The following is a 27,547-nucleotide window of genomic DNA, read 5'->3' as shown; positions in this document are numbered from 1 at the left end:
CTTCCACCCTCAACTTCACATCCCTACTCCCAGGTTAACAGTTTCTTGTGCATCCTTCAGAAACTTTCTATGCACATACAAGAAAACGTGTTTTGTTTATGTATTTTTTCAACATAAATGGGGTGAGACTCTATACTGTTCTACAACTTGATTTGGGGGTTTTTACTGGATAGATTTTTGGACCTCTTGCTGAATTTGCACATGATGATCAACACATTCTTCATTAACTGCTGGATATTATTTCATTGTTTGGATGTACCATAATTTATTCAGTTAGTTCTCTGCTGACGGGCATTTCGGTGGTTTCCAGCTTTTTGTTACTGTGGACAATGCTGTAGTAAACATCCTTATGCACATATCTTTATGAGCTTGGGCAAGTATGTGTTTACAGTAAGTTTCTAACAATGAGATTACATGGTCAAAGGTAATTTTGATAGATATTACCAAATTGTTCACTAATTTACATTCCTGCAGCCCACACTGAGTATCATCAAACTTTAGAGCTTTTGCCAATTTGCTGTGTGTCAACAATATCTCATTATTTTAATTTGCATTTCTATAATTATATACACAGTCAAATATCTTCCCATATTTGGAGGAGGCAGGACGCATTTATATGTCTTTTCTTCTGACCTGCCTGTTCATATCTTTGGCTACTTTCCTGGGACCATATCTTGTATTTGTTGAGTACCCTCGTATATCTGATACACTGTTGGGCACATGGATACTCAATAACTATTCTAATTTAACTTATGTAATATATGGGACACACAGAAAGAATCTAAAATATAACTTGCTGGAGTGTAAGATCCTTGAGGTATACTGCCATCTCTAGAGACCTTCACTCTCACAGGATGACAAACACAAGATGTATTCTTAGGAGACTGCTGTATATTACAACCTTAATTTGATACAATGGGAGATGAATTTTTTCAAGGGGCAGGTTCTGTGTTCCTCATATGTATTTTCATACACATGTGGACTAAATTTCCAAAATAAAAATCATTATTTCTTGCCTCGATTATACAACAACAAACTCCTAACTGATTTTTGTGGCCCCTCTCTTATTCCCCACCAATCCATTCTCCACACAGATGCTACTTTGATGTTTCTAAAATGCAAATCCAAGATTCTTCTGGCTTAAAATCCTTCAATAGATCCACCACGCCTTCAGAATAAAGTAGGAACTGCTTAGCTTGCCATATAAGACCACTGCCTTCTTCAGTAATTGTTAGTATGTCTTCATTCCACACATACATAAACACCCAGTGCCCATCACGTCACATTGCTAGAGGGACCTCAAGCTCTTTACATTTTTCTGCTGTGGTGCATGCTGTTTGTCCCTTTTAGAATATCCTTCTGTCTTTTCTCTATCTTGTGGCCTCATTCTCATCCTTCAGGAGGAATCCTGTCATCACTTTTGCTAAACATAAAAAGCCTTGCCACAGCCCTTCTCCTAACAGTAAAAGGTCCCCTGGGCTTACCTCTATTTAACAATACTTGCTTCACTCTCTTATAAGTGTTCATCTAACAGTCTGTCTCTAGGAGACTGAATTCCTCAAGGATAGGAATCATGTCTTACTCCTCAGTACACAGCACAAAGTCTGCAACACTGCAGGGGCTCAATAAACATATATTCAATGTAAAATTATAAAGCAGCTAAGCTGACAACAGTGTAGAGAAGCCTTTTTCCATGTTGTTTCAAGTAGGTGGGATATTAGCTGTTCACATGTTATAGTGGATTTGATGGCTGATGCCTGGATTTGCGCCTCCAGAGTTAAATTATCTGCTGTATCTAATGAATCGATGTATGTAAAATAATCTCAAGATGGTGTGTCATTAATACTTTCTTAACCTAAGGGAAAATACTGCCAAACAGGAAAAATATTCAGTTCTGCAGACAATGTATAAAGAATATTTAGCAGAGTAAAAGAAGTTAATGATTTTTGTGATTTCTTATAGCATTGAGCCCTTGGAGAGAGCAGTGTCCTCTCTGTTTTACGGGTTTACTTGCAAAGCCATGGGCAGGAGAGGTGATTTCGTAGAGGCCAGAAGAAAGAAAGAATATGATTTTCCTTTTGTATGACTGTTGGCTACGTGTCTCTAAATAAACGTGGATTTATGTGAGATAAAAACACAGTACTTGTTTACATAATGTGTTTCCCAACCTTTGCTACGGAAGAGACACGATCCTATTCCAGATGTCAGCATAAGGTAGACATCCTCTGAGAGTACTTTCATGAAGGGAAAAGAAGAAATGTCTGAGAAGAATAATTCTCATAACATTCTCAACTAGCCGCCTTTTCTGACTCCTCTTATTCCTCCCACTACTCTCAGAGCATGTTCTCCTGACCTCCCCTCTAGCAGGTCTTCCTCAGAGAACTGATCCACGTTCCAGTCTTTTCACTCTCACCTGTTTATCTTTCTCTTATAGCTCTGGCCTTCCTACAAGTATCCATTCATTCATTCAACAAACATTTACTGAGTATCTGTGTCAAGCCCAAGGTGAAGAAGACAGACATGATTGCCTGCCTTAGGGAACTTACAATCTGGGCACAGCTCCTCTTAAGGAGGCCCTCTCTCTTTCTAGATTCTGGTCACTGTTCCTCCCTTGTCCCTTAAGGCTGAGGGTGGGGGGATGGCAAAATCCCTAGGATTCTATAATGTCCCGTGTGGTTCTCCTATACCCGTCCTTACCTTTGTAAGAAGCCCTTTCTTAAACCCTCCTCAAATCATCCTAATTTGAGTGTGCCAAGTGTTTTCTGCTGGAACATTGACTGATATTAAACTTGCAGTAGACTTAGAACTCAGGAAAGGCTTCTCTGAAGTAAAACTGAGCTGAAAGATGGAGAAAGTAAACTAGGTGTCTTAGTCCATTTAGGATGCTATAACTGTATACCATAGACTAGGTGGGTTATGAATAACAGAAATTTATTTCTCACAGTTCTGGAGGCTGAGGTGTCCAAGATCAAAGTCCTGGCAAATTTGGTGTCTTGTGAGAGCCCTCTTCCTGGTTCATAGACAGCTATCGTCTCACTGTGATCTCATATGGGAGAAGAGACAAGGGAGCTCTCTGGGGTCTCTTTTATAAGGGCACTAATCCCATTCATTAGATCTCCACCCTCATGACCTAAGCACCTCCCAAAGTCCCTGCCTCCAGACACCATCATATCGGGAGTTAGATTTCATCATACGAATTTACGGGGGAGGTGATATAAACATTCAGTCTATAGTATCAGGCCATTATGGGAAAAGAGACTAAGGATGTGGCTCTCCATCTGAAGCCTGGGGGTAGAGTGGCAGTGACAGTGAGGGAAAGGCACAAAACTGTGCTGTAAAGATGGTAAGGATCAGAATATGCAAAGCTTTAAGCCAATGCAGAATTTGGGATTTTGCGCTAAGAGCAAATTTTGAAAAGCTCACTCTGGATTCAAGGGAGTCCAGGTTGGCTGGGAGAAAAACAAGGGAGATATTCTAAAAGCATAGATTAGAATGGTGGCAAATGGGTATGGAGCAATGTCAGCATATTCAGGAGCTAAGACTGGGACCTGGTAATGGATCCTAAATATTTCTAACACATCTTCACACAGAGAAACAACCAAGACCTCAGGCTCTTCATGTGCTAAACCAAACTCCTATAACATCTCCCTAATTTTCCAGTTCATTCATTGGTACCAATACTGTTTTATTCCCAGAACCCAGACTTTAAGCTTCCCCATTCTCTCTTAAGACTGGCTTCTACCATGTGACAGGACATGTGGTCACCAGTGGCATCTGAGTTTCACTTCTTTTGCCTTCCATCTTCATTGTGGGACTATGTTTCTTTTTCAGATCCAGTTTTAGAAGTTGTAGGGAAGCACAGTGATTGGCTCAGATTAGGTCAGTTGTCTACCCACGGGCCAGTCAGCTGAGGCTCTGGGCTCATGTAGGAACATGATCATTCCCAGAGTCTTGTGGTCAGAGGGAGCTGTTCCAAGGAGACAGGAGAGGAAGGAGTTCTGGACAGACAGTTCCTTACCTCTCTCCTACTGCATCTTGGAGAGAGATTTGAATTGTTCCTTCAAAGCCCCAAGGGGTAACAGTAGGAGAAACAGGTGAGAATGAAAAGGAAATTTTTTTCCTCAACATGAGGAAAAACTTTCTAATAGTCAAAGCTATTGGAAGATGAAATATGGTCTTTGAAAGTAGTAAGTACACAGTCACTGATGGTAATCAAGTATGGACTAGGTAAACACTTGTTGGGAGTGTTGGAGAAGGCCTTCAGAACCAGAACACTGAGAATCTGGTTAGAGAGCTCCTGCAGGAAACGAACCAAAAGTAAACAGAAACATCTTAGTACTTGCTCCAGTCCATACTAAGACACATGCAAAAGAGTTCCCAACATACTGTTTGTGTTTCCAACTTATTGCTTGAGCTTCCTGCTTCAAATGAGAGACGAATCCTATGAAGAAAAGCTATTGAGAGCTCTTATGTTTAAATTTCAAAACAATAGAAACATACATTTTCTTAGTTTTTCATCCTAGTAAACATATTTCTGAACCAGCATGCTGTTTTCTGAGGCAGAAAATTAAAAATTTTCTGTCTTGGCTATAAAGAGGCAAGTGTGTGTCCCCAGGTTGACCCCAAATTGTGTGTGTACCAAGCACATGATGAGAAGACAATAGCATGTTCCTAGCAGGTAGAGAAAGAGTAAGATAGAGGCAAAATGCAAGAGTGGGTTGCAACAGCAGTGTTATTTATTGTCATGGAAACATTCACCTCTGAGTGGCGCTCAGTATTCTGGACTAACAAAGAGACTCAACAGTCATGCATTCAGTAAATATTGAGGAAGTGCGTATTCTGTGCCAGGCACTCTGCTAGGTGCTGGGTAGAGTCAAGTGGGGGAGACTTCATTCACTGAACGATCAAACAAATGAGGATGTAATTATGAACTCAAATAAGAGCTCTTAAAGAGAAGATCACAGTTGCTCTATTAGAAGAAGTAACAAAGGAACTCAGCTAGATTAGAGAGCGAGCGTCCAGGAGGACTTCTCAAGAGGGTGATGCTTGAGCCAAAATGTGAAGGTTGGATATGATTTTACCAGCATAAGGGGTGGGTGGGTAGGAGCAGGGGAGGAGAACATGGTCTAGACAAGGGGGCACAGCCTGGGCAAAAGTCCCATGATGGCAGGGAGCATGGCATATTTCCAGGAATCAAGAGAAGCCCAGTGTGGCTGGAGCATGGTGAGTGAGAGGGAGAACAATGCAAGATGAAGTCGGAAAAACACATAGAGACGAGGCTATGCAGAGCCTCAAAGGCCAAGGTAATAATTCTGGTCTTTCTCCCAAATACGATAGCTTCCCAGTGATATTAAAGGGTTTGAAAAAGAGGTTGACATAATCAGATTAGCATTTTGGCCATAGTGTGAAGAACAGAGAAGTGAAGCCAGAATGAATGACTCTAAGGGGATCAATTCAGAGCTTTTACTGCAGATAACAGGAGGCAAGGTAGTTGCTTGGACTTTGGTGGTGGATGTAGAGATGGTGAGAAAGGTAAATTCATAAGGCATTTCAGAGGAAAATTGACAGGAATTCTCATAAGAGCCTTGAGAATGTTCCACTTCACAGTTCCTTCCTCTAAGACAGGGGTCATTCCCCTACAGCCTATGGGCCAAATTCTGCCCATTGCAGAATTTTTTTTTCTTTTGTAAATAAGATTTTATTGGAACACAGCCACGCCACTTGTTTACGTATCGTTTATGTCTGCTTTCACACTACAGCAGCAGAGCTGAATAGTTGCAGCAGAGACCTGTGGCTTGTACAGCCTAACATGTTTACTGTCTGGGCCTTTACAAAGAACCATGGGTTTTACACTACAAAAACACCTCCGTGATATTCCAAGACGCAGAAGTTCTTAATTCAGTTTCCAGAAGTGCACGAATGGGCTTCAGATGATCTCCGACCTCCTAAAATTGAAAGAAAATTTGGTATTCTTGGTCATTTTTCTGGGAAAACAGTTTTCACCAGGTTTTAAAAAGAATCTATGAATTCTCCCCAAAGTGAGCTATTTCCTAGTCCTCTCCCCAGTCTGTTCCCTGGCCCTAGAAGATGTTTAAAACCCAGACTGCTTTCAGTGAATAAGAAATTTACACTGGTACCAAATGATAAATATCAATAAGTATCGTATAGAAATTGCTGCAAGTTTCTGAATTCTAATAGAAGATCTCCTATGTAAGTATTTCACACTGGGCTAGCTCCTCTAACCCAGCCCTTATGATAGCAGGTAGCTCAGTAGCTCAGTGCTCTAAATGAGAGCTATGTAATAATTGTTGTCATGTTTTAGATTTCTCAAATAATTACTCACCCAAATAAATATTTAAATGTATACAAGATTGTAGGCAATTTCCTTACAAGGGAATTCCTTTAGGGAACACACAAATAAGCTGATCAGCCCACAGCAGCCCATGTCGTTTTCTGTTAGCTAGAATGCTTCTTCCATCTGACGATGAGCTCTCTGATTCCCTAGGGTCAGACACACAGCAGTTCAGTAAATGATTACTGTATATGTAGACAGATGATCAAGCTAACTGTTGCTCTCATATCATGCATGTATTTGTATATATGTGTGTATGTGTGTATACATATATGATGTATTTATAGGAAGCACGTTAATGAAATAAATGTGTGTAAAATTCTCTTGTAAGCAAAATCTTGTTTTTAAATGAAGGAACTGAAACCATAGTCTATCTTAAGTGAGAACATTATCCTCAGTTGTAAAAATATCTGAGTCAGCTCTGATTCAGTTAAAGCTCACTGCCTCCCTTCAAAACTCTAACATGCAAGTTGAATGGAAAGAGCATGGTATTTGCGGGGGGCAGGATTTTAATGTTAGATGAATTTGTCCACTGTGAGGATTCACAAGATGGTATTTATCTTTCATCTACATTATATTTTTTATGTGGTATTTGAAGTGAACCCATTGTCTTGACTCTTAAATAAAACACACCTTCTGCTGACAGAGCTCAGCATGTATGGGTGTGCCTGCAAGTCCTTTCTCTTCAGTTCCAAGCGGAGAGGCAGGGGTGGGAGGCCTGCCTGGGTCCACGAGAGAAAGGAGGAGGAAGCAGCCCCTGAGCATGCTCGGAGAGCAAGCCTGACTGAACAGGATGCTTCTCCACCAGAGGAGCTGGAGGTTTTCATTACAGGTAGAGAGAAAAGCATTATAGTCAGAGCTGAGGAAACCAAACAAAATAGAGTAACAAGTGCAAATGACAGGGCAAGTATGCAAATGGGAGAACGAAGAGCAAGAGCAGGTTCCAGAGCACAGGCAGCCGGGGTGAGAAGCAGGCCAAGGAAGTGGCTCACAGCTGAGCTGGGGCTTGACAAGTGTGAATGAGCCTGATCCCCCGTCCCTAGATGTTTGCGGCCTGGGAAGGCATGGGGGTCAAAACATGGCTCAGCATTAAATACCACATGTAAAAATGTAAACATGTAAGGTACAGGTGCTAGACTACACATTTCTGGCTTATTAACAAGTCACAAAAAAAACAGATCGCTCTTGAAAAAATGAAATTATTAAATATATATGAAGTAAAACAAAACAAGAGAAAGAGGAATGTTATATGTTATCACTTATATGTGGAATCTAAAAAATAATACAAATAAATCTATATACAAAACAGACTCACAGACACAGAAAACAAACTTACCAAAGGGGAGAGGTAAGGGGAGAGGGATAAATTAGGAGTATATGTATACAACCTACTATACATAAGATAAACAATAAGGTCTTCCTGTATACCACAGGGAACTGTACATTCAGTATCTTGTAATAACCTATAATGGAAAACAATCTGAAAATATATATATTATATATATAACTGAATCACTCTGCTGTACACCTGAAACTAACACAATATTATAAATCAAATATATTTCAATAAAAATAAAATAAATTTTAAAAATACTTAAAACAAAAACAATGTCACCAGGGTGGGAAAATGTTATAACCTGAAGTGTCTCAAGGTATGGTGTGGTCTGTGGACTCATGATCCCAAAAAGATGGAACAGTTCCAGATGCAAAAAGGTGGGCAGTCTACATATTCTACGCTCCTCTCAGGAGATTCACAGTCTGTTAAAGGCTCTCAAAGGTCTTGCAAGAAAACCTACTGGTTGACTTTGTTTAGCCAAATGTTTTCCATATTTCACAGTTAACATGGAAACCCTTTATTTCAAAATATACTTTGTTAATGCTTACTTAATAAAAAGCCAAACAAATGAGTTGTTTTGATTAAAGGTTCTTAATTAAATAAAATGTTCTAAATCTTAACATCATTTTTCAAGAGAATTCTGCAGTCATTTTTTTATATCTTTATTGGAGTATAATTGCTTTACAATGTTGTATTAGTTTCTGATGTACAACAAAGTGAATCAGCTATATGTATACATATATCCCCATATCCCCTCCCTCTTGAGCCTCCCTCCCATCCTCCCTATCCCACCCCTCTAGGTCGTCACAAAGCACCGAGCTGATCTCCCTGTGCTATGCAGCAGCTTCCCACTAGCCATCCATTTTACATTTAGTAGTGTATATATGTCAATGCTCCTCTCTCACTTCGTCCCAGCTTCCCCTTCTCTGCCCCGTGTCCTCAAGTCCGTTCTCTACATCTGCATCTTTATTCCTGCCCTGCCATTAGGTTCATCAGTACCGGTTTTTTAGACAATGGAATATTAGCCATAAAAAAGAACGAAATTGAGTTATTTGTAATGAGGTGGATGGACCTAGAGTCTGTCATACAGAGTGAAGTAAGTCAGAAAGAGAAAAACAAATACTGTATGCTAACACACATATATGGAATCTGTAGTCATTTTTACAAGATAAAATTAGATGCATCTTACACCAGAATAAACTCACAACATATACCAGAATAAACTCCAAATGGATCAGAAATCTAAATGTGAAAAATGAAACCATGCAAGTAACTGGAAGAAAAAAAGGGTGAATTTCTATAGAACCTGGTTGTAGGGAGGAACTTCCTAACTCTGGTTTGAAATACAGAGGCAGGGACTTCCCCGGTGGCGCAGTGGTTAAGAATTCACCTGCCAATGCAGGGGACACGGGTTCGATCCCTGGTCCGGGAAGATCCCACGTGTCATAGAGCAGCTAAGCCCGTGTGCCACAACTACTGAGCCTGTACTCTAGAGCCCGCAAGCCACAACTACTGAGCCTGCGTGCCACAACTGCTGAAGCCCGCACACCTAGAGCCTGTGCTCAGCAAGAAGAAAAGCCACCGCAATGAGAAGCCTGCACAACACAACGAAGAGTAGCCCCCACTGGCCGCAACTGGAGAAAAGCCTGCACACAGCAACAAAGACCCCAAAATAAATAGATAAATAAATAAATGTATTTTAAAATATAAATAAATAAATACAGAGGCAATAAAAGAAAAGATTGATGCATCTGACTACAGAAAAATTAAAAACCTGTTGCATGGCAAAAAATATCATAAGCAAACACAGATGACAAAATGAGGAAAAGAGACAAAAAAAAAAAAGACCTGATGGAAGAAGAGCAAAAGACAGGAACAGACAGGAAAAAAAAGATATAGATATAAAATACACACATGCATACACATATATACACATATATATTAAATAGCCTTAAACATATGAAGAGTCAACTCTACTCATAATGTTCATGATGAGAAGAAATGCAAATAAATGGATATCAAAACTACTTTTAAGTTATCAGTTATTATCTCTTGGATTGGAAAGCATTAAAAACTTGACAACATAACACTGTGACATGTCTGTAGACAAACCAGCACTCTCAGACATTGCTGGTGGGAATGCTGATGGGTACAACCCTTGTGAAAACAATTGGTCAGTATCTAACAAAACCAAGTGTGCATTTACCTTTTATTCCAGGAATCCCACTTCCAAGAATTTATCTTGAAGGTATATATCCACATATACAAAAATAGATATGCCCAAAGTTATTCATTGTAGCATTAATTGCAATAATCACAAAATATTTAAAACTTGCCCGAACATAGGACAGTGGTGAAATAAATGTATGCCACACTGCGGAGTACTATGCAGCTGTAAAAAAAAAAACAAAAAGAATAAGGAAGCTCTCTATGAACTGGTATGAGTGATTTCCTGGATATATTTTAAGTTGAAAAAACGAAAGTGCAAAAGAGTAATTATAGTATACTACCTTTTACATTAGAAAGAAGAGGAATGAAAAAAATAGACGTGTATCTGTTGAATTTTTGCAAAAAGAAACAGAGACACAAGAACTAATGAAATTAATTACCTCTGGAGGAGTGGGTGGGGATGGTGTTGAAATGATGAGGGGGTGGAAACAGACTGGAAGGGATGAAGGAAATCTAACTCTTACTGAATATGCTTTTCTGTAAAAGTTTGACTTTTGAACTGTTAATATTTTACCTACTCAAAACAACAAAAGTAATAAAAATCAAGAATGGGGAGAAAAACTTAATGCAAACAGAAGCAAATGATGCTAACTATATTTCAAATTAAGAATATAACCTCACTGAAGAGGTAGGAAAATGAACTAGCCTAAGTAAATTTTGAACATGGTATTTTAACTAATGAAAAAAAGAACCATAAACAGAGAATCCTAGAGAGTAGGTTTGGGGTGTTTTATTGGTTGTTTTGTTTTGTTTGACACCACTTTTGGCGTGTTCTGTACTTCAGAAAGTAAGTAAATATACTGAGGCTAATGGGAGCCAGGTTCCTCAGTGTCAGAAAGGAAAAAGGAAAGATGAAAATGACTCTGTGGTATTATATTAGTATTAGAGGAAGCAATATGACCTCATGGTTATAGACCAGGGGCCGACAAACATTTCTGTAAAAGGCCAGATCACAAATATTTAACTCTGTCATCATAGCACAAAAGCTGTCATAGACAATATGTAAAAAGGTGAACGTGGCTGTATTCCAATAAAACTTTATTTATGGACACTGAAATGTGAATTATATATAACTTTCATGTGTCATGAAACATTGCTATTTTAATTGTTTTCAACCGTTAAAGTATATAAAAACTATTTTTGGTTTGCAGGCCTTACAAAAACAGGCAGTGGGCCAGACTTGGCCCATGGCCATAGTTTACCAACCCTTGATAGAGAGATGATGATAGATAGATGATAGATAGATAGATAGATAGATAGATAGATAGATAGCAAATGTGATAAAATGTTTAAATTGGAGAATCTAGGTGAAGGATATATAGGAGTTCTTTGTACTCTTGAAACTTTTCTATAAATCTGAAATTACTTTAAAACAAACAAAAATCACAAAAAGAAAAACTCTGTACTTTCCATAGCTACTGCTGACAAGAAAAACATTAACCAAATCATTGGCCTAAGAAGTAATGTCTTGCCTTTTATAACATCTGCTTTTTCCTGCATGTCCATGGACCATGGTAGATACTACTACTGCCATCGTTTGGAGTTTCTAATTTGTTGCTGGGGTGTCATCATATGATAACATTATTTTTCTCCTGTTCATCTTTGCTCTCCATCTCTCTTGCCGAGTAATGAAGCCACTGGGCTAGTAATTTGTATGTGACCTTGTAATTTTCTATAATGTAGGAATTTTTTGGTCTGCTATAATTAAATGGACTAAGTAAAAGGTGCTTATCAGAAAATGCCCCATTAGCTTGGAAGTCTGTGACAAATCCTTTCTGATGTCCTTAATGTGTTATTATGAAATTCAATTACACAGCAAGTTCACCTTGCTTATTTTACAAGCCATAATCTAGTGATAGCTAAAGTGAGCAGTGAGTGAAAGTATCTTAAAATAATACAAATAGGAATTGGATAATTTTTACATTAAGATCCTTTTTATACAAGAGTAAATGGCTTGCAAAGAAAACTTCTATTGTATAGACTTGAAATCATTCTACAATCCTTGGCTGGTTTAATTCCAGCAGAATCCACTTCCTACCTTGGTTTATCATTGTGGATACAGCCATACTATGATCTTCACTGATAATGAAGATGATAGTGGTCATAGCTGAAATTTTTTGACAGCAGCTCTGTACCCAGATCCATACCAAACGTTTTTCATCCATTTTTTTCATTTCATCTTAACGACAAAACTCTGGAGTAACTATTATTATCTCCTTTTTATACATAAGGCTTAGTGATGTTATAAGCGACTTGGCTAAGTTCTCACATTTCAGAAACATGGTGCCAGGATTGGCCTGGGGAGCCAGTGCTCTTAGTTACTGGTCGGGACTGTCTCCCATTGTAGATAAAGACAGCAGGAAATGCAGAAATTTAGAGAGAAATTTTTTGGTCATGAGGACATATTCCTGTTGAGAAGAATAAGGTCAATGACACAGGCTGCTTATATCAATGCAAGAAATATAATTCACTTTGGAAAATCCTTCACATTCCCCTTCCTGCTCTGTTCCCGTGAAGAAGCTCAATAGCAAGTTTACAGATGAGAAAGGGTTGAAGTAGAACACACAGTGACTCATGCCTTCAGGATGTCACTGACTTATAGCACACCCACCCAGGTATCTGCTAGAGGGAGCAGAGAGACAGGAAAAGAATGGAAAGAAGGAAAGTTAAGAGACTGGGAATGAGGTTGGAAGTTGGAGGCAGAGGGACGGGGAATGTAGGAGGTGCTTTCTGAAGTGGCTTTGCCCCCATTCATACTGGGAGAACTGAAGTATCGAGCCACTCAAGGGCCCAAAGGCCCTCACTCTTCCTTCTTTTGTCCTCCCCTGCCCTAAAGCCCCAAGTGAATGCATACCAGCTCCCACCATCATGGCTGGTCCATGACAGCTCCAAGACTAACTTCTCTTTTGAATCACCAAATGGACTCTTGTCATCCATGACATGTAACTTTGTCAGGCTTTCTTATCCAAAGGTCCTAAGGAGCTTTGTCTCTGCTGCATTTCTTCTTAGTTGTTGAAATAATTTTCTTAGGTGAGAGGAGCTGTGCTATAGTTGACGATCAACAATAATAAACTTTTGAGAGGAACAGTCATCATCATTTAGTTGGTGTATTTATGGAACAGCTAGTTAGTTAAGTAATCAACTATGTATTTACAGATTTATAAAACTGAATATTAATTTCTGGACATCTTATTTTCTGAAATATGAAGAAGGGAAAAATGGTTTTTTGTGGAAGCCCCAGGGAGTTAAAAATCCAGGAGAAAGGTAAAATCTCTATATGGAATTACAAACATGTGGTTCATTTATTTTCTTCTTTTCTTTTTAGGGACTGGTTAAATATGCTGAGCCCACCGATTGTTCCTCCCAGTCAACAGCCAGCAGAGCAGCATCAGGATTCTTCCGGAAGCTTGAGTGCTCAAGGTGGGAATATGAAAAACACCAAGCATAAAAAATAAAAATAATTAACTATATATAGAGAAAATCAGTCACTTTGAGATGCCACTTTTTTTTAAAATGCTGATCACAGGCTCACACAGCCAAAATGAGGTAATCCGTGCCTCATTTTATAGGATTATAGGTGCTTTGCAACTAAAAGGAATTTAAAAGAGAAATTGTCCTTGTTCTCCTGAAGGTTAATCCATGGGCAAAATATAGTTTAAGGCGTAAGAGTATGGCTTTGGTGTCAAATTGACCTTCATCTGAATTCCAACTCTAGCAATTCCTGCTGTGTGACTTTTATGAATTTCAGTTTTGTAAAATAAGACTAATAATAGATGGTGCCCACCTGCAAGTTTTTCATGAAGATTCAGTGAGGTATACTGTATATGAAATACTTGGGATAGCGCCTACCAAGTACCAGTTGTTAGTATTATTATAAAGCAGACCCAATACTCCAGCATCACAGAGATCCATGTTTTCGTTAATACAGAGGTACAGCCGTTTCATTAAAGCAAAGGCTGGCACAGAGCTTTGATGGGTAGTATTAGTAATAGAAAAATTAGAAGGAAGCAGAGATGAAAATTTGCCTGGGGTTCTCTTTGTTGACGAGAGCCAGAAAGATGACCATTTAGTTTCTGGCTGTGAGCAGGGAACGTAACTGTCAGGAATGTGTAGAGGAGGGACATAAAAGAATCTTCGTCAGACACAGAGGGGTTGAGATGGGAAGGGTGAGGGGAACTCTAAAATGCATAGCTGGAGTGACAGACAACCTCAGAGTGGGACTCCCTGAGATAGCTTTACAAGTTGGATTATAAAGATGGAAGCTCTATATCTACGGTTTAAAAAAAGCGGCGGGGGCGTGGGGGCTTCCCTGGTTGCGCAGCGGTTGAGAGTCCGCCTGCCGATGCGGGGGACACGGGTTCGTGCCCCGGTCCGGGAGGATCCCACATGCCGCGGAGCGGCTTGGCCCTTGAGCCATGGCCGCTGAGCCTGCGCGTCCGGAGCCTGTGCTCCACAACGGGAGAAGCCACAACAGTGAGAGGCCCGCGTACCGCAAAAGAAAAAAAAAAAAAAAAAGGAACTGAAACCAGTATAAATTACTCCAACAAAGGTGCCAGGGTTTTTTTTCCCTAATTGCCCCAGGGAGAAAGAGGAGCATCCCATTTTTCATCAGGTATGGAGAGTTCAGAGTGAGAGCTCATATATCTGAGTTGTGCATTTTGGTTGCCCAAGGGATGGAGATGTCGCTGTGATTTACTATCTGAAATAGATGATGCCCCTCAAATTGAGACTTTTTAGGGGTGTACATTTATAATTGCTCATAATAGAAAAACAGAATCTTGCGTGTCAGGAGGAGACCTTGCTGTGAGGGAACAAGTAATGTTTTAAGTATCCTAAATAAGCCGCAGGAGAGTGTGGTCTTTAAACAAAGGCACCCAAGATCTATAGTGGTGATGAGTGGCTGAAAGGATGTCTTAAAGTTGCCATTGCAAAGTGATGTTTTGACAGCAGGGGCTCAATTATGTTGAAGGTAAACAGAACTTGCATGGAGGACAAATTAACAAATTAAATTCCAAGAATTGTAGAAATGTTCTGGCCAATGTTAACCAGCTTTGGCACCCCTTCTCCCTGTCATCCTAGATTTCCATCTGGTATCCCTTTCCCTCTTCTGATAAACTTGGATAGTTTGTAAACCAAAACCATCAAAAAGTAGTGTTTCCTATTTGCTTAATCTTTACATGTCATTGGCTTAGTTTTAGACAACGTAGCATACAGTTACCAATATACTGAGCTAGTGTTTCCATCTGTTCTTATAAAGTGTTTGTCAAAGAAAAATAATAGGCTCAAGCATCCAGTGTATACCATCAGAAGGAGAAGGGAGGCACAGTTGTGGGTAGTCTGGGACTCTTCCTGAGTTTCTGTTGCACAATACCATTAACTCAGCACCTAATATATGCCAGACACTGTGCTCAGTGGTTACATTTAGTCCTCACAAGTAAGTCAGACAGAGAAATACAAGTATCATGATATCACTTATATGTGGAATCTAAAATATGATAGAAATGAACTTTATACAAAACAGAAACAGACTCACAGACATAGAAAACAAATGTATGGCTACTTAAGGGGAAGGTTGGGGGGAGGGATAAATTAGGAGTTTGGGATTTGCAGATACACACTACTATATATAAAATAGATAAACAACAAGGTCCTACTGTACAGCACAGGGAACTGTATTCACTATCTTGTAATAAACTATAATGGAAAGGAATACGAAAAAGAATATATATATACACATACACATAACTGAATCACCTTGCGGTACACCAGAAACTAACACAACATTGTAAATCATTATACTTAAATTTTTTAAAAAAAGAGAATGTAAAAAAGAAATTTAGTCCTCCCAGCAGTACCATGAGGAAGATACTAATTTTGTATATGCAGTTGTTATTTTTTACAGCTGAAGAAACTGAGGCAGCAAGGTCTTGAATAATTTGCCTAAAGTTAGTCATTGGCAGAGCTGGGATTTAAACCCAAGCAGCCTGGCCCCAGAGCCCAACCACTGTTTTTATTTTTTAATTTTTTTGGCTTTGAACCAAGTAAATAAATTACCTAATAAAAAAATACAATATATAAACCAGGAATTGAAAAATTACTTTTCTGTTGAGAGTTCCAATCGACAGGAAAACAAAACATCTCAAGGGCTAAGTAGCTAAGTCCTTTCAGAAAAAAGAAAAGCAGACCTCTGGTCACCTGTTTCAGGCCTGGACCTGCCTCCCCCAACCCCCAGCCTTGTCACAAATGACTGGTGGCCACACTCCCTCCAGGGGTTGAGTGGCTGAGGGGTGTAGTTGCCGTGTTGACCAGATCTAGGGCAAGGCCAAGGGAGTGAGGGGCTGAATGAAGGGCAAGGTGACTAGAGTGCGGGACTGCCCAGCCTGGGTGGTCGCTGTGCCCACCTTCTCCAAGGCCTCTCGAGACGACCTTATCTGAGTAGGTCAGGCTCTCTCACCTCACCTAGTGCCTTTTCGTCACAGCCTTTTCACAGTTCGTAACTCATGATTCGTTTACTTGTTTATTGCCTTTTTTCCTAGGTAGCCTAAGAGTTTTTAAAAGCAGAGACTGTCAGTTTGCTCACTCCTAGATCCCTAGTACCCTGAAATTTCTGGCATATATTAGATACGCTGGATTCTCATTAGAAGGAAGACAGGAAGGGAGAAAGGGAGGAAAAAGAGGGAGAGAAATGTTATTCAACTGGTCATTTCTTATAACAACCTTGGAAGGAAAAAAACAGGGTAATTCATTGAAATCTGACTTTCAGTTTTTCCCCCAATTCCAATTTTTTGGTATATTAGGCATATTTGTAAAATTCAACAGTGAGAGTATTGAACTTAGACCCACACATTTTAGCAATTAAAACAGTTATAGGTCACCTTATGCGGTGGCTCTTAAACTTACTTATAAGCAATGAAAACTTTTCTGTCAAGTGAAATCTCATATGGAATCCCAATAAGTAAAGGAGTTAAAAGCAGAACTGCTCTGGGTGGAGTGGGAGTTATGGTCTCAGAACCCTGCTGTGGGGCCCTAATGAACCAGTTAAAAACACTAATGTAATTCATCACCCTCAATTTGACCTTGCCGAAGGTCAAATGCTCAATCAGAGTTACGATTTGGATCCAGTCTTCCTCCGCATCAGTGCCTTTCTGCAGAACCATTGCACTGGGATGTGAAGGTGGTTTTGAAGTCTCGTTCACAGGGAAAGAGGCTCTTCCATCTTCAGACTTCTAGGATAAACATAATAATAGCTAATGTTTATTTCATCTTCCAGTGACCCAGGCCTACATGTGCACTTTAATTCTCAGAATAGCCTACTGAGACATAGGTACTATTATTATCCCCATTTTACACATGGACACTGGTACTTAGAGCAGGGAAGTGATACGATGAACCGCCACATCTCCATCAGAGATGGAGAGGCCGAGATGTATCCATGCAGCTAGAGGCATAACTGCTTTCTCACAGCAGGGAAAGATGGCCTAACCAATACGTAACTCTAGAAAAGTTGCCCCAGCCCATACAAAAGTAAATGCATGCATTATACCTGGCCCTAGAGTCCCTTCTTTATTCAGTACAAATTTGTGTCACAGCCCCAGTTTCTACTAGGCCAGAATGTCTCAAGTGTGTGAATTCCATCTGAAATGAACAGCCCAGCTCCCAGCAGAGCCAAGCAGCCAGCAGGAACAGCACTGTACTCCGCACCATTCGACTGAATGGAGAAACGGGCAGCTCTCAGCTGGGCCATGATACATTTGCCAAATATCAATTACCATGGGCACGGGTACCCTTAACACCTACGGAAAATGTGTTTTTCTGGAGACCGTGTGAAATGTAAAAATGGGACGTTAAGCTTTCAGAACTTACTCAAGAAAACTACCAAATTGACCTTTTGAAAATGAACCAGACTTCGCTCGAAGAATAGTTGTCAATTTGTTTTTGACATTTGTTCCTTTACAGCTATGACCCTTAAATTATTCATGCTTACCAGCTCCAAAATGGAATAATAATGCCTCTCTCTTCAGGCCTGTAAACCTTTTTTTGCAGGTTGCATGGATTTTGAGTGAGAAACACACTCAGAAGGGCTTTTGGAGTTGCCAGAGTCTCATAAAAATAACATTCTCATACCTTTTGTACAGCAAAGCCACAGAAGATATTCCTTTATGAACATTAATTAATCTCCCACGAGACATAAATAGGCAGCGGATGCTTATTTTATAGGTGTAATATCCAAATTACTATTCAAGAATTTATGGAAATCTCATGACGCCTCACAGCTAACCAGAGAGAGGGGAATCTGGCCGCCTGTCCTGGGTCCAACAGAGGAATCCTTTCATAGTCCTGTTTCCCGCCGTGCAATTATTTGACATTTACCTAATACCCTGAGTCTAAAAGCAGTCTTCCAAAATCTGTTTTATTAGTTATCGCACCAGACATTGTGCTTCATCGAACAACCGTGGTACCCACAGTGCTTAACATGGAGCCTAGGACATTGTAAACGCTGCATAAATATTTGATGAGTAGAATGAGTGAATCTTCTGCCCATGGGAAAGAGGAGGATGATTTGGTCTACTTTTTGGATCTTCCCTGTATCTTGAAGATTTATTCAAAATGCAAAGGAGAACTTTCCCTAAAAAAGCAATATTGACGATCAAAGTAATAATAGAAGCCAGCATTAATAAAGCACATGCTGTGTGCCCAGCGCTGTGTCGAGTTTTCCTGTGCGTTACCTCTCCGTGACTTCTCCTAACACTTACTGGCATAGGGCTGTGCTGTGTCGCCACTGTACGGGTGAGGTTAGGGTCACAGCCTGGGTCACAGCCCCACTGATTGTGGAGCAGAACACTGACCGAGGCCTGTCGCACTGGACTGTCCGCACCCTTAAGCCCCACACTGATAGAACCACAGAATTCCCATTTAGGTCAATAAGAACTACACAGCTGAAGTGTCCAGTGCAGTGTTTTTAATTTAGGTAGTTTTCTTTCTTGAGCCTTTCTGGATAAAATAGTACTCTCCTTAGAATTCTCCTTAGACCCATAGAGCCCCCGCCTCAACTCTCAGCTTGTGAAATAATTTGTTAGCATTTTCAGGCATACCTTTGTGATATTGCATATTCTGTTCCAGACCACCGCAATAAAACAAATATCGCAATAAAATGAGTCTGGTTTCCCAGGGCATATAAAAGTTGTATTTACATTACACTGTTGTCTATGAAGTGTCCAATAGCGTTACATCTTTTAAAAGTGCATACCTTAATTTAAAAATACTTTATTGCTAAAAAATGCATCATCTGAGGGCTTCCCTGGTGGCGCAGTGGTTGAGAGTCCGCCTGCTGATGCAGGGGACACGGGTTCGTGCCCCAGTCCGGGAAGATCCCACATGCCGCGGAGCGGCTGGGCCCATGAGCCATGGCCGCTAAGCCTGCGTGTCCGGAGCCTGTGCTCCACAACGGGAGAGACCACAGCAGTGAGAGGCCCGCGTACCGCAAAAAAAAAAAAAAAAAGCATCATCTAAGCCTTCAGCAGGTTGTCGTAGTAACATCAATGATCAAAGATCATCATAACAAATATAATAATAATGCAAAAGTTTGAAATATTTTGAGAATTACCAAAATGTGACAGAGACACAAAGTGAGCAAAAGCTGTTGGAAAAATGGTGCCGTTGGACTTGCTCAACGCAGGGTTGCCACAAACCTTCGATTTGTAAAAAGCACAATAAATCGAAGTGCAAAAAAACAAGTTATTACCTGTGTGACATTCTTGAATCCAGATTCCTTCCCCTTCCCCTGTGAGGCAAGTAGTTGCCTTTTGGTCTCTGATTAACCTTGGGGCAAGGAAGTATTTTCTTATGCAGCTTTCAGGGTCTGGGGGGGTGTCTTCTCTGCATAGAAGAAGTGATTAAGAGGGGGGCAGTCAGCCCTCTCACTATATAAAGAAATGCCTTCTTTTCAGTCATACTGGAAGTGAACCCTCTAGTAGAGAAGTAAACACACTGATGGGTGTCTGAGGCTCTCTCCTATTCCAGAACCACCCCCCACCTACTTATTCCCCAAATGTACAACAGAGGGGCCTTGGCCCAGATGTGGTCCTAGATTCCATTGCTGGAATTGGGATACATTTCCCCCTGGCTGCAGCGTTGCCACCTTGCCTGAAATCAGGCCCTGGAGATCCTATAGGCTTTGTAGGCTTCAGAGCTCAATAGTCTGACTAGGGACCTTCCTTCATGTGCAACAAAAAGCACTCAGAGTGGTAATTCACATATTTACAAGTGCACATATATGTCTTGTGAGGTATTCCCCAGCTTTACTGCAATACAATTGACATATAACATTATGTTAATTTAAGGTGTACAACGTGATGATTTGATATACAAGCGCACATTTGAATCACATTTGTAAGTAGAGACTAGCTGGAAAGAATGAAATTGCAAGAATTCCTAACTAATCATCCAAATTCTTCAATGTGTTGTTTTAAGTGGCATTTTCCAAGTAAAATATAGCCACGAGATTTTACAAAAGGAGTGATGTACTTATTTCCCAAATGAAACCTGAACTATAATCTTGGTATATCATTTGCCTTCCAAAAAACAATATAGCTTTCTAATAGAAGAAAGTACGTTTTCATCCTTTTTATTCCATTATTGGTCATTTATCTTTCTTCCATTTGAGGGCACATATTTGCTGAGAAACAAATCTCAACAGTTCACGTTCTCCAGTTTTAGTGCAAGTTAATTTTGCCCTACTGTGATATAAGTTGGTGGAAGAGTTTGCAAGCACCTGGTGCTCAGCAGAATCTTATCTAAAATGTCATCTTTATTGACCTGAAGGCTGACTGTTCCCAGTGGTGATCCGTCACCACTGAATTGTTTGAACAATAGTGTATTAGTATGCGCATAAAGATACAGTCCATCAGTTTTCAAGATCTATAAGAGAGAAAATGCATTCACTTGTAAAAAAAAGACAAAACTCCAGATGGCAGCGTCAGAAAATCGAAAATCAAGTACAGTGTCTTGATTCAGAGACTTTAAATCTGATAAACTGGTGCCACATCATTTATTTTCAAGCTTGAAGACTGAGCTTGTGCATATCGGTTTTCTATTATCTACAGTTAAAATGCGTTAAATATAGATAATTAAGCATTTATATTAATTGACTCAAAAGGTGAACTGGAGGAATTATCTGCTCACACTGATCTAACCAAGGGGAGGGCAGGTAATATTGCTGTGTTTGGTCTGACTCCGTTGGGTTTTCTTCTGTTATTGCCGTTAACCAGTTTCAAAGTGGATGAAGCTGAAAGTTTGTAAACAGATTATTATCTGAAAGGCAATTTTATTTCACCAGAAATGGCTTTATTATGTGCAGAAGAGTAAAAATGTAATTTGGACCCCTGTCCCGCTGTTCTTAGTCTGGTAGCAGAGAATGGTTTTATTTGTTAATTTGTCCTTTTAGAGTTTCTGTAGCCAGTCTTTAAATAGAGCAATTTAGCATTTGGGAGAAAAACGAACTCTTCACTATCCAAGAATATAATTGAAAATTACCCCATGCCCATGCACAATAATTACCTTTCAAAACATTTCCCATTGCTTGACATCACAGTGGTAATTGCTTAACAATATTATAATTTCATTACGTAGAGATTACAGTGGCAAAATGATGTAAGTTGGAGGCTTTGAAAATTAAGTTATAATGAAAACAAAACCATCTGTGCAAGTTTAAAGCACTTATTTCAATATAAAGTTATACATAATATCACCCAATTTTTGTATGAATGTCATTGTTGGTAGAGTTCTAAACTTCACCCATTTAAAGCTTTAGTACTAAAACCCACAAAACCTGCGTTAGTCCCATGGTTATAATGCATGAAGTTCTAGTTCTACAGCGATACGTGTTGGAACGACTGCATTTCTATAGCAGTTATTGCTTCAGTTTGCATGCATTATGTAGCCAGACCTCTACTAATGAATTGGATGCACCTTGATCCCTTTGCAGTTGGATGATAAAGACCCATGGCCCATTACAATGGTTATTTTCATTTTGAAAGGCTCCTGACTAGTTGTAAAAATGTATCGAGTTTTCTAATTTAATAACACCAGCTTAAAATTTTATCTTTTTGGAAAGTACAAGCACAGAATGCACTAAACAATTATACAGCATATAACTCTTATGTGCCAGAGGTCAGAATTTCCCCCAATGTGTTGATGCAGTAAAAACAAGACATTGGATGGCAGATCTTCGAGAAAATTCAACTTATATTTATTTACCTCAGGAATATGTGGTTTTAATATCACACCTGATGGAAAAAATTAGTGTTACTTTTTTGAAAAATACATGATTTTTGATATAAGAACTTTTTATTTAAAGATGAATTAATTATAATATCCTGTATAAAATTAGTAGGGGACTTTGTGTTTCATTCAAACCTTTTTTTTAGTAGTAAAAAATCAAACAGATATAGTTTTGGGGTAGGGAGTGAGGTATAAATGAACATATCCCTCTCGTGTCTAACTCAGATATCTTACGTTTTCCATAATGATTATAACATTTGCTGAGTACTCACTGTGTGTGCGCTGAGTGTTATCTTATTTAGTTCTCATAGGTACTATAACAGGTACTATTACTATCCTTACTTTACATATGAGGAAACTGAGGCTGAGTAGTGAATTTTCTCAATGTCCCACAGCTGTGAAATGGCAGAAATGGGATTTGGACCCAGATCTATCTGACTTCATTGTCTAAATGTCATTCTGCCTGTCTCTGTGAAGTCTTTTCTTTATATTTAAGCTTTATCAGTGCTGTTCTGAGTTACTAAAAAAGCTGTAGCCTATAGTTAAGGATTTATTATATTGTTATTATTCTTAATAGTAATAGTAGTGATTATTTATTGAACAACTACCGTGTGCTCTGTGCTATGCATATTACCCAGTGTCCAGCTTAGTCCACAAAGCCCTATGAAATAAGGTTATTCCCATTTTAAAAACGAGCAAACGAAGGTTCAGTGAGGTAGAATAATCTGTAACCAGCCTAAGGGCATGCAGGTGGTGAGCAGCGGCGCTCCCATCCATCCCCAGGCTTGTTGGATTCTAGAGCCCAGGGGTGCTCTTAGCCACTCCCAGTTTAACTCCTCATTAATCTTTACTAGCTGTTTTTGTTTCATGTGTGTATGTCACATGTACAACTAGGCTGTCTCATCCATAACCAGACTGCTCAGTCACGTAGCAAGCACACAGTGGTTACTTATTGATCACCTGATTTTGTTCCGTTGACTGAAGTAGCCCCAATATGAAAGTGTTGATGGATTGAATATCTGAAAGTAAAGGACATGCACACTCTCCTTTGATGTGCAGAAGTGGCCCAGGGGATCATCTTCAATATGAAACAGCCACTTGAAAAGCATTCCCACCCTCTCCTACTTAGAGGAGGAGGGTGGAGGCAAGGCCCTAGGGACCACTCTTAAGGTAACAATAGAAAATAAAGGAAAGGCAGCCTGCCTTCTCTGGGTTCCTGTTCTTAATCAGAAACTGTGCAAGGTGCTCAGGTCAGCTACCACTATCAATGTGGCCGTTAGCTGTAAGTCCTGACATATTTCAAGAATGCAAGAAGCCACTGCAGCCGAGAGTCACAAAAACTCATCAAAGGCACCATAGGGATCATTGGATCTGGCCCCCTGTCCTACACAGGGTTCATCTACAAAATCTCATACAAATGATTGCCCCAGTCCCCGCTTCACCCTCCCTAGAGTCCACGTTCCATTTCCTGGTCAGCTCCAGTGTCTAGAAAATTTTTCCTTGTGCTGAGCCAAAATCTGGCTCCTTGTAACTTTCACCCATTGATCCTGTTGCTTTCTCTTGGAGCCCCACAGCATCGTCTTAATTTCCCATTCATTTGCCACCCTTTATATATGTGAAGCCAGAAGGGCTGTTGTCACTTCCATCAAGCTTTCCCTTTTCTGGAGTTAATAAGCTCAGTTCCTTTGGGCCTGTTGAGCTAGTTGCCTCTGCCCCTCCCACAAGGACTGTCTCATCTTTGTCAGTGGTTTTGGAAATATGAAAAATCAAAGTTCTTTTGTTTCCAAAACTGATGTCTTTAAATGTAGGACACCTTTACAATTTTTTACTTTCCATATTTAAATCCCCATAATGTAATAGCTTCCAATTGAATGTGCTACACCAGTAATGTGTTAACAATAAGATCGAGCAGGTATGATCAAAAGAACACTGAACTGGGAATCTGGAAACCCAGGTTCATCCCTGACTCTGCCTCTAACTCACCAAGTGACCTCAGATGAGCTGTTTAACTTTGCAGACCTTGTTTCCCTCATCCATCAAACAGGCACGATAATTCCTGCCTCTTTCACAGGATCATAACAGTCAAATGAGCTACTGCATGAGAAAGTGCTTTCTAAACCATCGAGGGTTGTACTATTTGAGGTGTTACTAAGCAAGGCAGATGAAATCATTCTTCTGTTAAACCCCACTTTTTAAGAACTGCTGGCACTGCGTGCAACTCACCAGAGAGTCCACTGATTTCTTGTTTCCCCCAGATCACTGCAAACTCCTTGAAAACAGGGCCTCTCTCTTATATCTTCATATCCCCAACACCTGGCTTGGTGCCTGGGGCAGGGAAGGATCACGTTAAATGTTTTGGGGTGGTTAGAAGAAGGATGGGCAGAGGAATGGCTGTGGTACAGTTTCAAAACCCTACTCCACCATTTTGTCACCACACCCTTGGCCTTAACTCCAGTTTGTCACTGTCCTGACAGTGTCCATGCACCAGCTTAATCTGATTTGGGCTGGGTAAGGTGAGGTCCCACCACCACCACCACTACCACGGCCTTCCCTTCCTCTGGGCAGTGACGCTTAAGATCCCAGCTTTGTTTCACAATCATTGATTCACCCTTTCAAAAAGTACTCAGTATTTACTGAGCCTCTGTTCTGTGTCAGCCCTGCCCATGCCCACCATCCCCTCCAGAACTGACCCTGGGGAGCTTGTAGCCCAAAGGTTTGGTTTTCTTTGGTCCTTAGTAGCCTGTGCTAAGGAAGAGAGACAAGTGTTGTCTTAATCGTCTGCTCCTCCCTGAGCCTGCTCTGGTCCTCTCCAGCTGAGGGAGGTCTTGCCCTCCCAGCCTCCAAGCCTATTACATGGATTTTGAGAAGTACTCAGAAGGCACTCGCTTGCTAGTGCTAGTGATGGCATCAAGTACATAAGTACTGAGCACAGCACTGGGCACACACAAGGTGGTCAGGAAATATCTTAGTAAAGCTTTTTTTTTTTTTTCATTCCATGCCATTTGTTGAAAACCAACCAAACCTTGCTAACTTTGCTGATTACTTAGGCGGTAGGTGTTCTCTTCATCCAAACCATCTAAATAGCTGTCACAAGAAAAAAAAAATCAAGCCATGTTCATTTTCCCAGCAAATGTGACAGATCTTGCTACCACTAATAAAATTACAGATCATCTGACATTGTTTTCCATTTGTGTTCTATGCTTTGAGTACCATATTTCTAAACATTATTTTAATTCATGTTTATTTGGTAGTCTTTTTAGGTTGTATGAATGGGGATTGAGCTCTTTATTAATTTGCACTGTTTGGCATTTGTGCAGCTCTGGCCCATGAAGAAGTCTAGAGCTGTGATAATCAAATTTTGAATCCTGTTCAAGTATCCCTAATCCTCATAACTCTTTAGTCCTTTGGCCCTCTTCCTTAATCCTTTCTTCTCCCTGCCAGTTCTCCACGCTCGTTTTTCTTGTGCTTTATAGCGAATCTGGCCCCTGTGATCACCGTTTCTTCTCCGTCTTACACTGCAAGTAGAGCGTTATCACATCTGCAGCGCTCCTCCATTCTAGCATTGACATCCTGCCCGCAAAGGACAGTCTCCCAGGAAAGATGATTCCTGCTTCCTTGCCCTTCTCTGTTGCAGTTTAAGAATTACGGGCCAGGCCAACAGCTAACATGACGGTGGTTCCCCTTCCCACAGGTGGAGAAGACCTGAGTGTGGAAGAGGACGAGGAAGTGCTGACTCTGCTGTATGACCCATGTCTGAACTGTTACTTTGATCCCCAGACTGGGAAATACTACGAGTTGGTGTAATGCCTCCTTCCAGGGCAAAGAATGGCCACCCCCGGCGGAGCAGGATAGCAGTTCTGACTGGCATCACAATGCATATGTTGGCCAGGCCCATGGAATCAACAGTAACTAAGAGAAATGAAGTTAGTTTGTACATAGTGTTCAGTGTTAAGACTACCTATGTTCTTTTTGTAGATGGGTGTGATTTTTTGGAACTGTGAAGGAATTAATACAGAGATAAGATTTTAGAACTTTGAATTGGTTCTTATTTGTTGGTTCTCATCCTACATACAATTTTGCTTATTTCATATAATTTTATGTAAACGAATTAAGAGTTATTAATGCAAATTTTTTGTAGTGTTAATCTGTAAATGATGGCTTGATATACAGAAAATGTATTCTTGTTTAAAAGATATCTGGGTACCTTTTATTTTATTACCTATTTGTATTAAAAATAAAGTATGATGGTCAGAAGAATACCTTTTAAACTGATTCTTTTTATTTACCCCACTTTCTTACCAGAATATTCCTAGATGGTATTTACCTTTCCTTAGATTATTAGAAAAAGGATTAACTGTGAAGTAGTCAGACTTTATGACCATATTTTATTGGTACCGACCTTGCTATTTCCATTTCATTATAGTTCATCCAGAGTTTGCGAAAGACCACAACATTGTTAATAACTTAAGCTGCTTAGCTCTGTGCTTTTTTTAAAAATTTTTTACCAATTATCTCTGAATTCTAATAATATGATCCAAATCTAGCTCCATGGATCCAAATTTAATAAGAAGTCACCCATTTGAACACCCCACATACCTCACCACTTCTGTGACTTGGACCTGGAGAAATGGAGGAGGCTTCCTTTGGTCTTTAAGAATATGTCACTGTAACTCTACTCACTGCATCACAAGGAAGAAAATCATGTGCTTCCTGAATTCCAGTAGACCAGCCTTGAATTGTATGCCAAGTATATAAATACTGAGCTCAAGGAAGTACTTTTTATATTATATTTATATTATCTACCACAAGGTCATATTTTACACTTTGTTTGTTTAAAAGGAGTAGCTTCAATTTCTGTTGAGATTTCTATAGAAGAATTGAAAAACAGAAATAGATGTGCTTCACACTATCAATTTTAAACCAAAATGGTAGAGCCAGATTACTTGGAAACTCATTGACTGGGCTATATGGCTTCACTTATCAAATTTTGCTGCGTATGAGAATCTCCTGGGAAGTTTATAAAAATACTTCTATGCCCAGGTTTCACCCCCAGAACATTTGATTTGATTGGTCTTGGGTGCACCCTGGGCATTAGAAAATTTTAAAACCTCCCCTGGCAATTCAAATGTGTAGTCATGCATGAGAACCACAGTTATAGATTAGATCCAGTGTGATGAGAGGGCACATTTGCCTCATGGCACATGTAACAGTGAGGAAAAGTTTATATTATTATTAGTTTCCACTTTCAAGACTTGGATTTCTACTATTCTCATCAAATGTGTACTAAACATTATATCTGAAATTGACTATTGCAAATGGATCCTGAAAAAAATAATTCAATTCAATATGGA

At 39.8% G+C, this 27,547-nt stretch overlaps 1 protein-coding gene across 18 annotated transcripts in view; it reads left to right on the top strand.

Annotated features, from left to right (window-relative positions):
• Positions 1 to 27,547, top strand: part of CFAP20DC (CFAP20 domain containing) — a 291,535-nt gene that overhangs the window by 240,979 nt on the left and 23,009 nt on the right. For 15 of the 18 annotated variants that reach the window (XM_073811284.1, XM_073811278.1, XM_073811282.1 and 12 more), the window contains 2 exons: positions 13,243 to 13,337; positions 25,888 to 26,453. In XM_073811284.1, coding sequence (XP_073667385.1) covers positions 13,243 to 13,337; positions 25,888 to 26,000 — 208 coding nt within the window. In that variant the 3' untranslated portion in view covers positions 26,001 to 26,453. Of the gene's footprint in view, positions 1 to 1,962; positions 2,102 to 5,759; positions 6,961 to 13,242; positions 13,338 to 25,887; positions 26,454 to 27,547 lie in introns of those variants that run through there. The other 3 variants (XM_073811274.1, XM_073811277.1, XM_073811275.1) reach the window with 3 other exon arrangements.

Source organism: Tursiops truncatus, chromosome 10, assembly GCF_011762595.2.
Source record: "Tursiops truncatus isolate mTurTru1 chromosome 10, mTurTru1.mat.Y, whole genome shotgun sequence".
Classification (NCBI taxonomy): domain Eukaryota; kingdom Metazoa; phylum Chordata; class Mammalia; order Artiodactyla; family Delphinidae; genus Tursiops; species Tursiops truncatus.
Note: the sequence above shows the minus strand (reverse complement) of the source record. Positions and strands in the feature narration are given on the sequence as shown.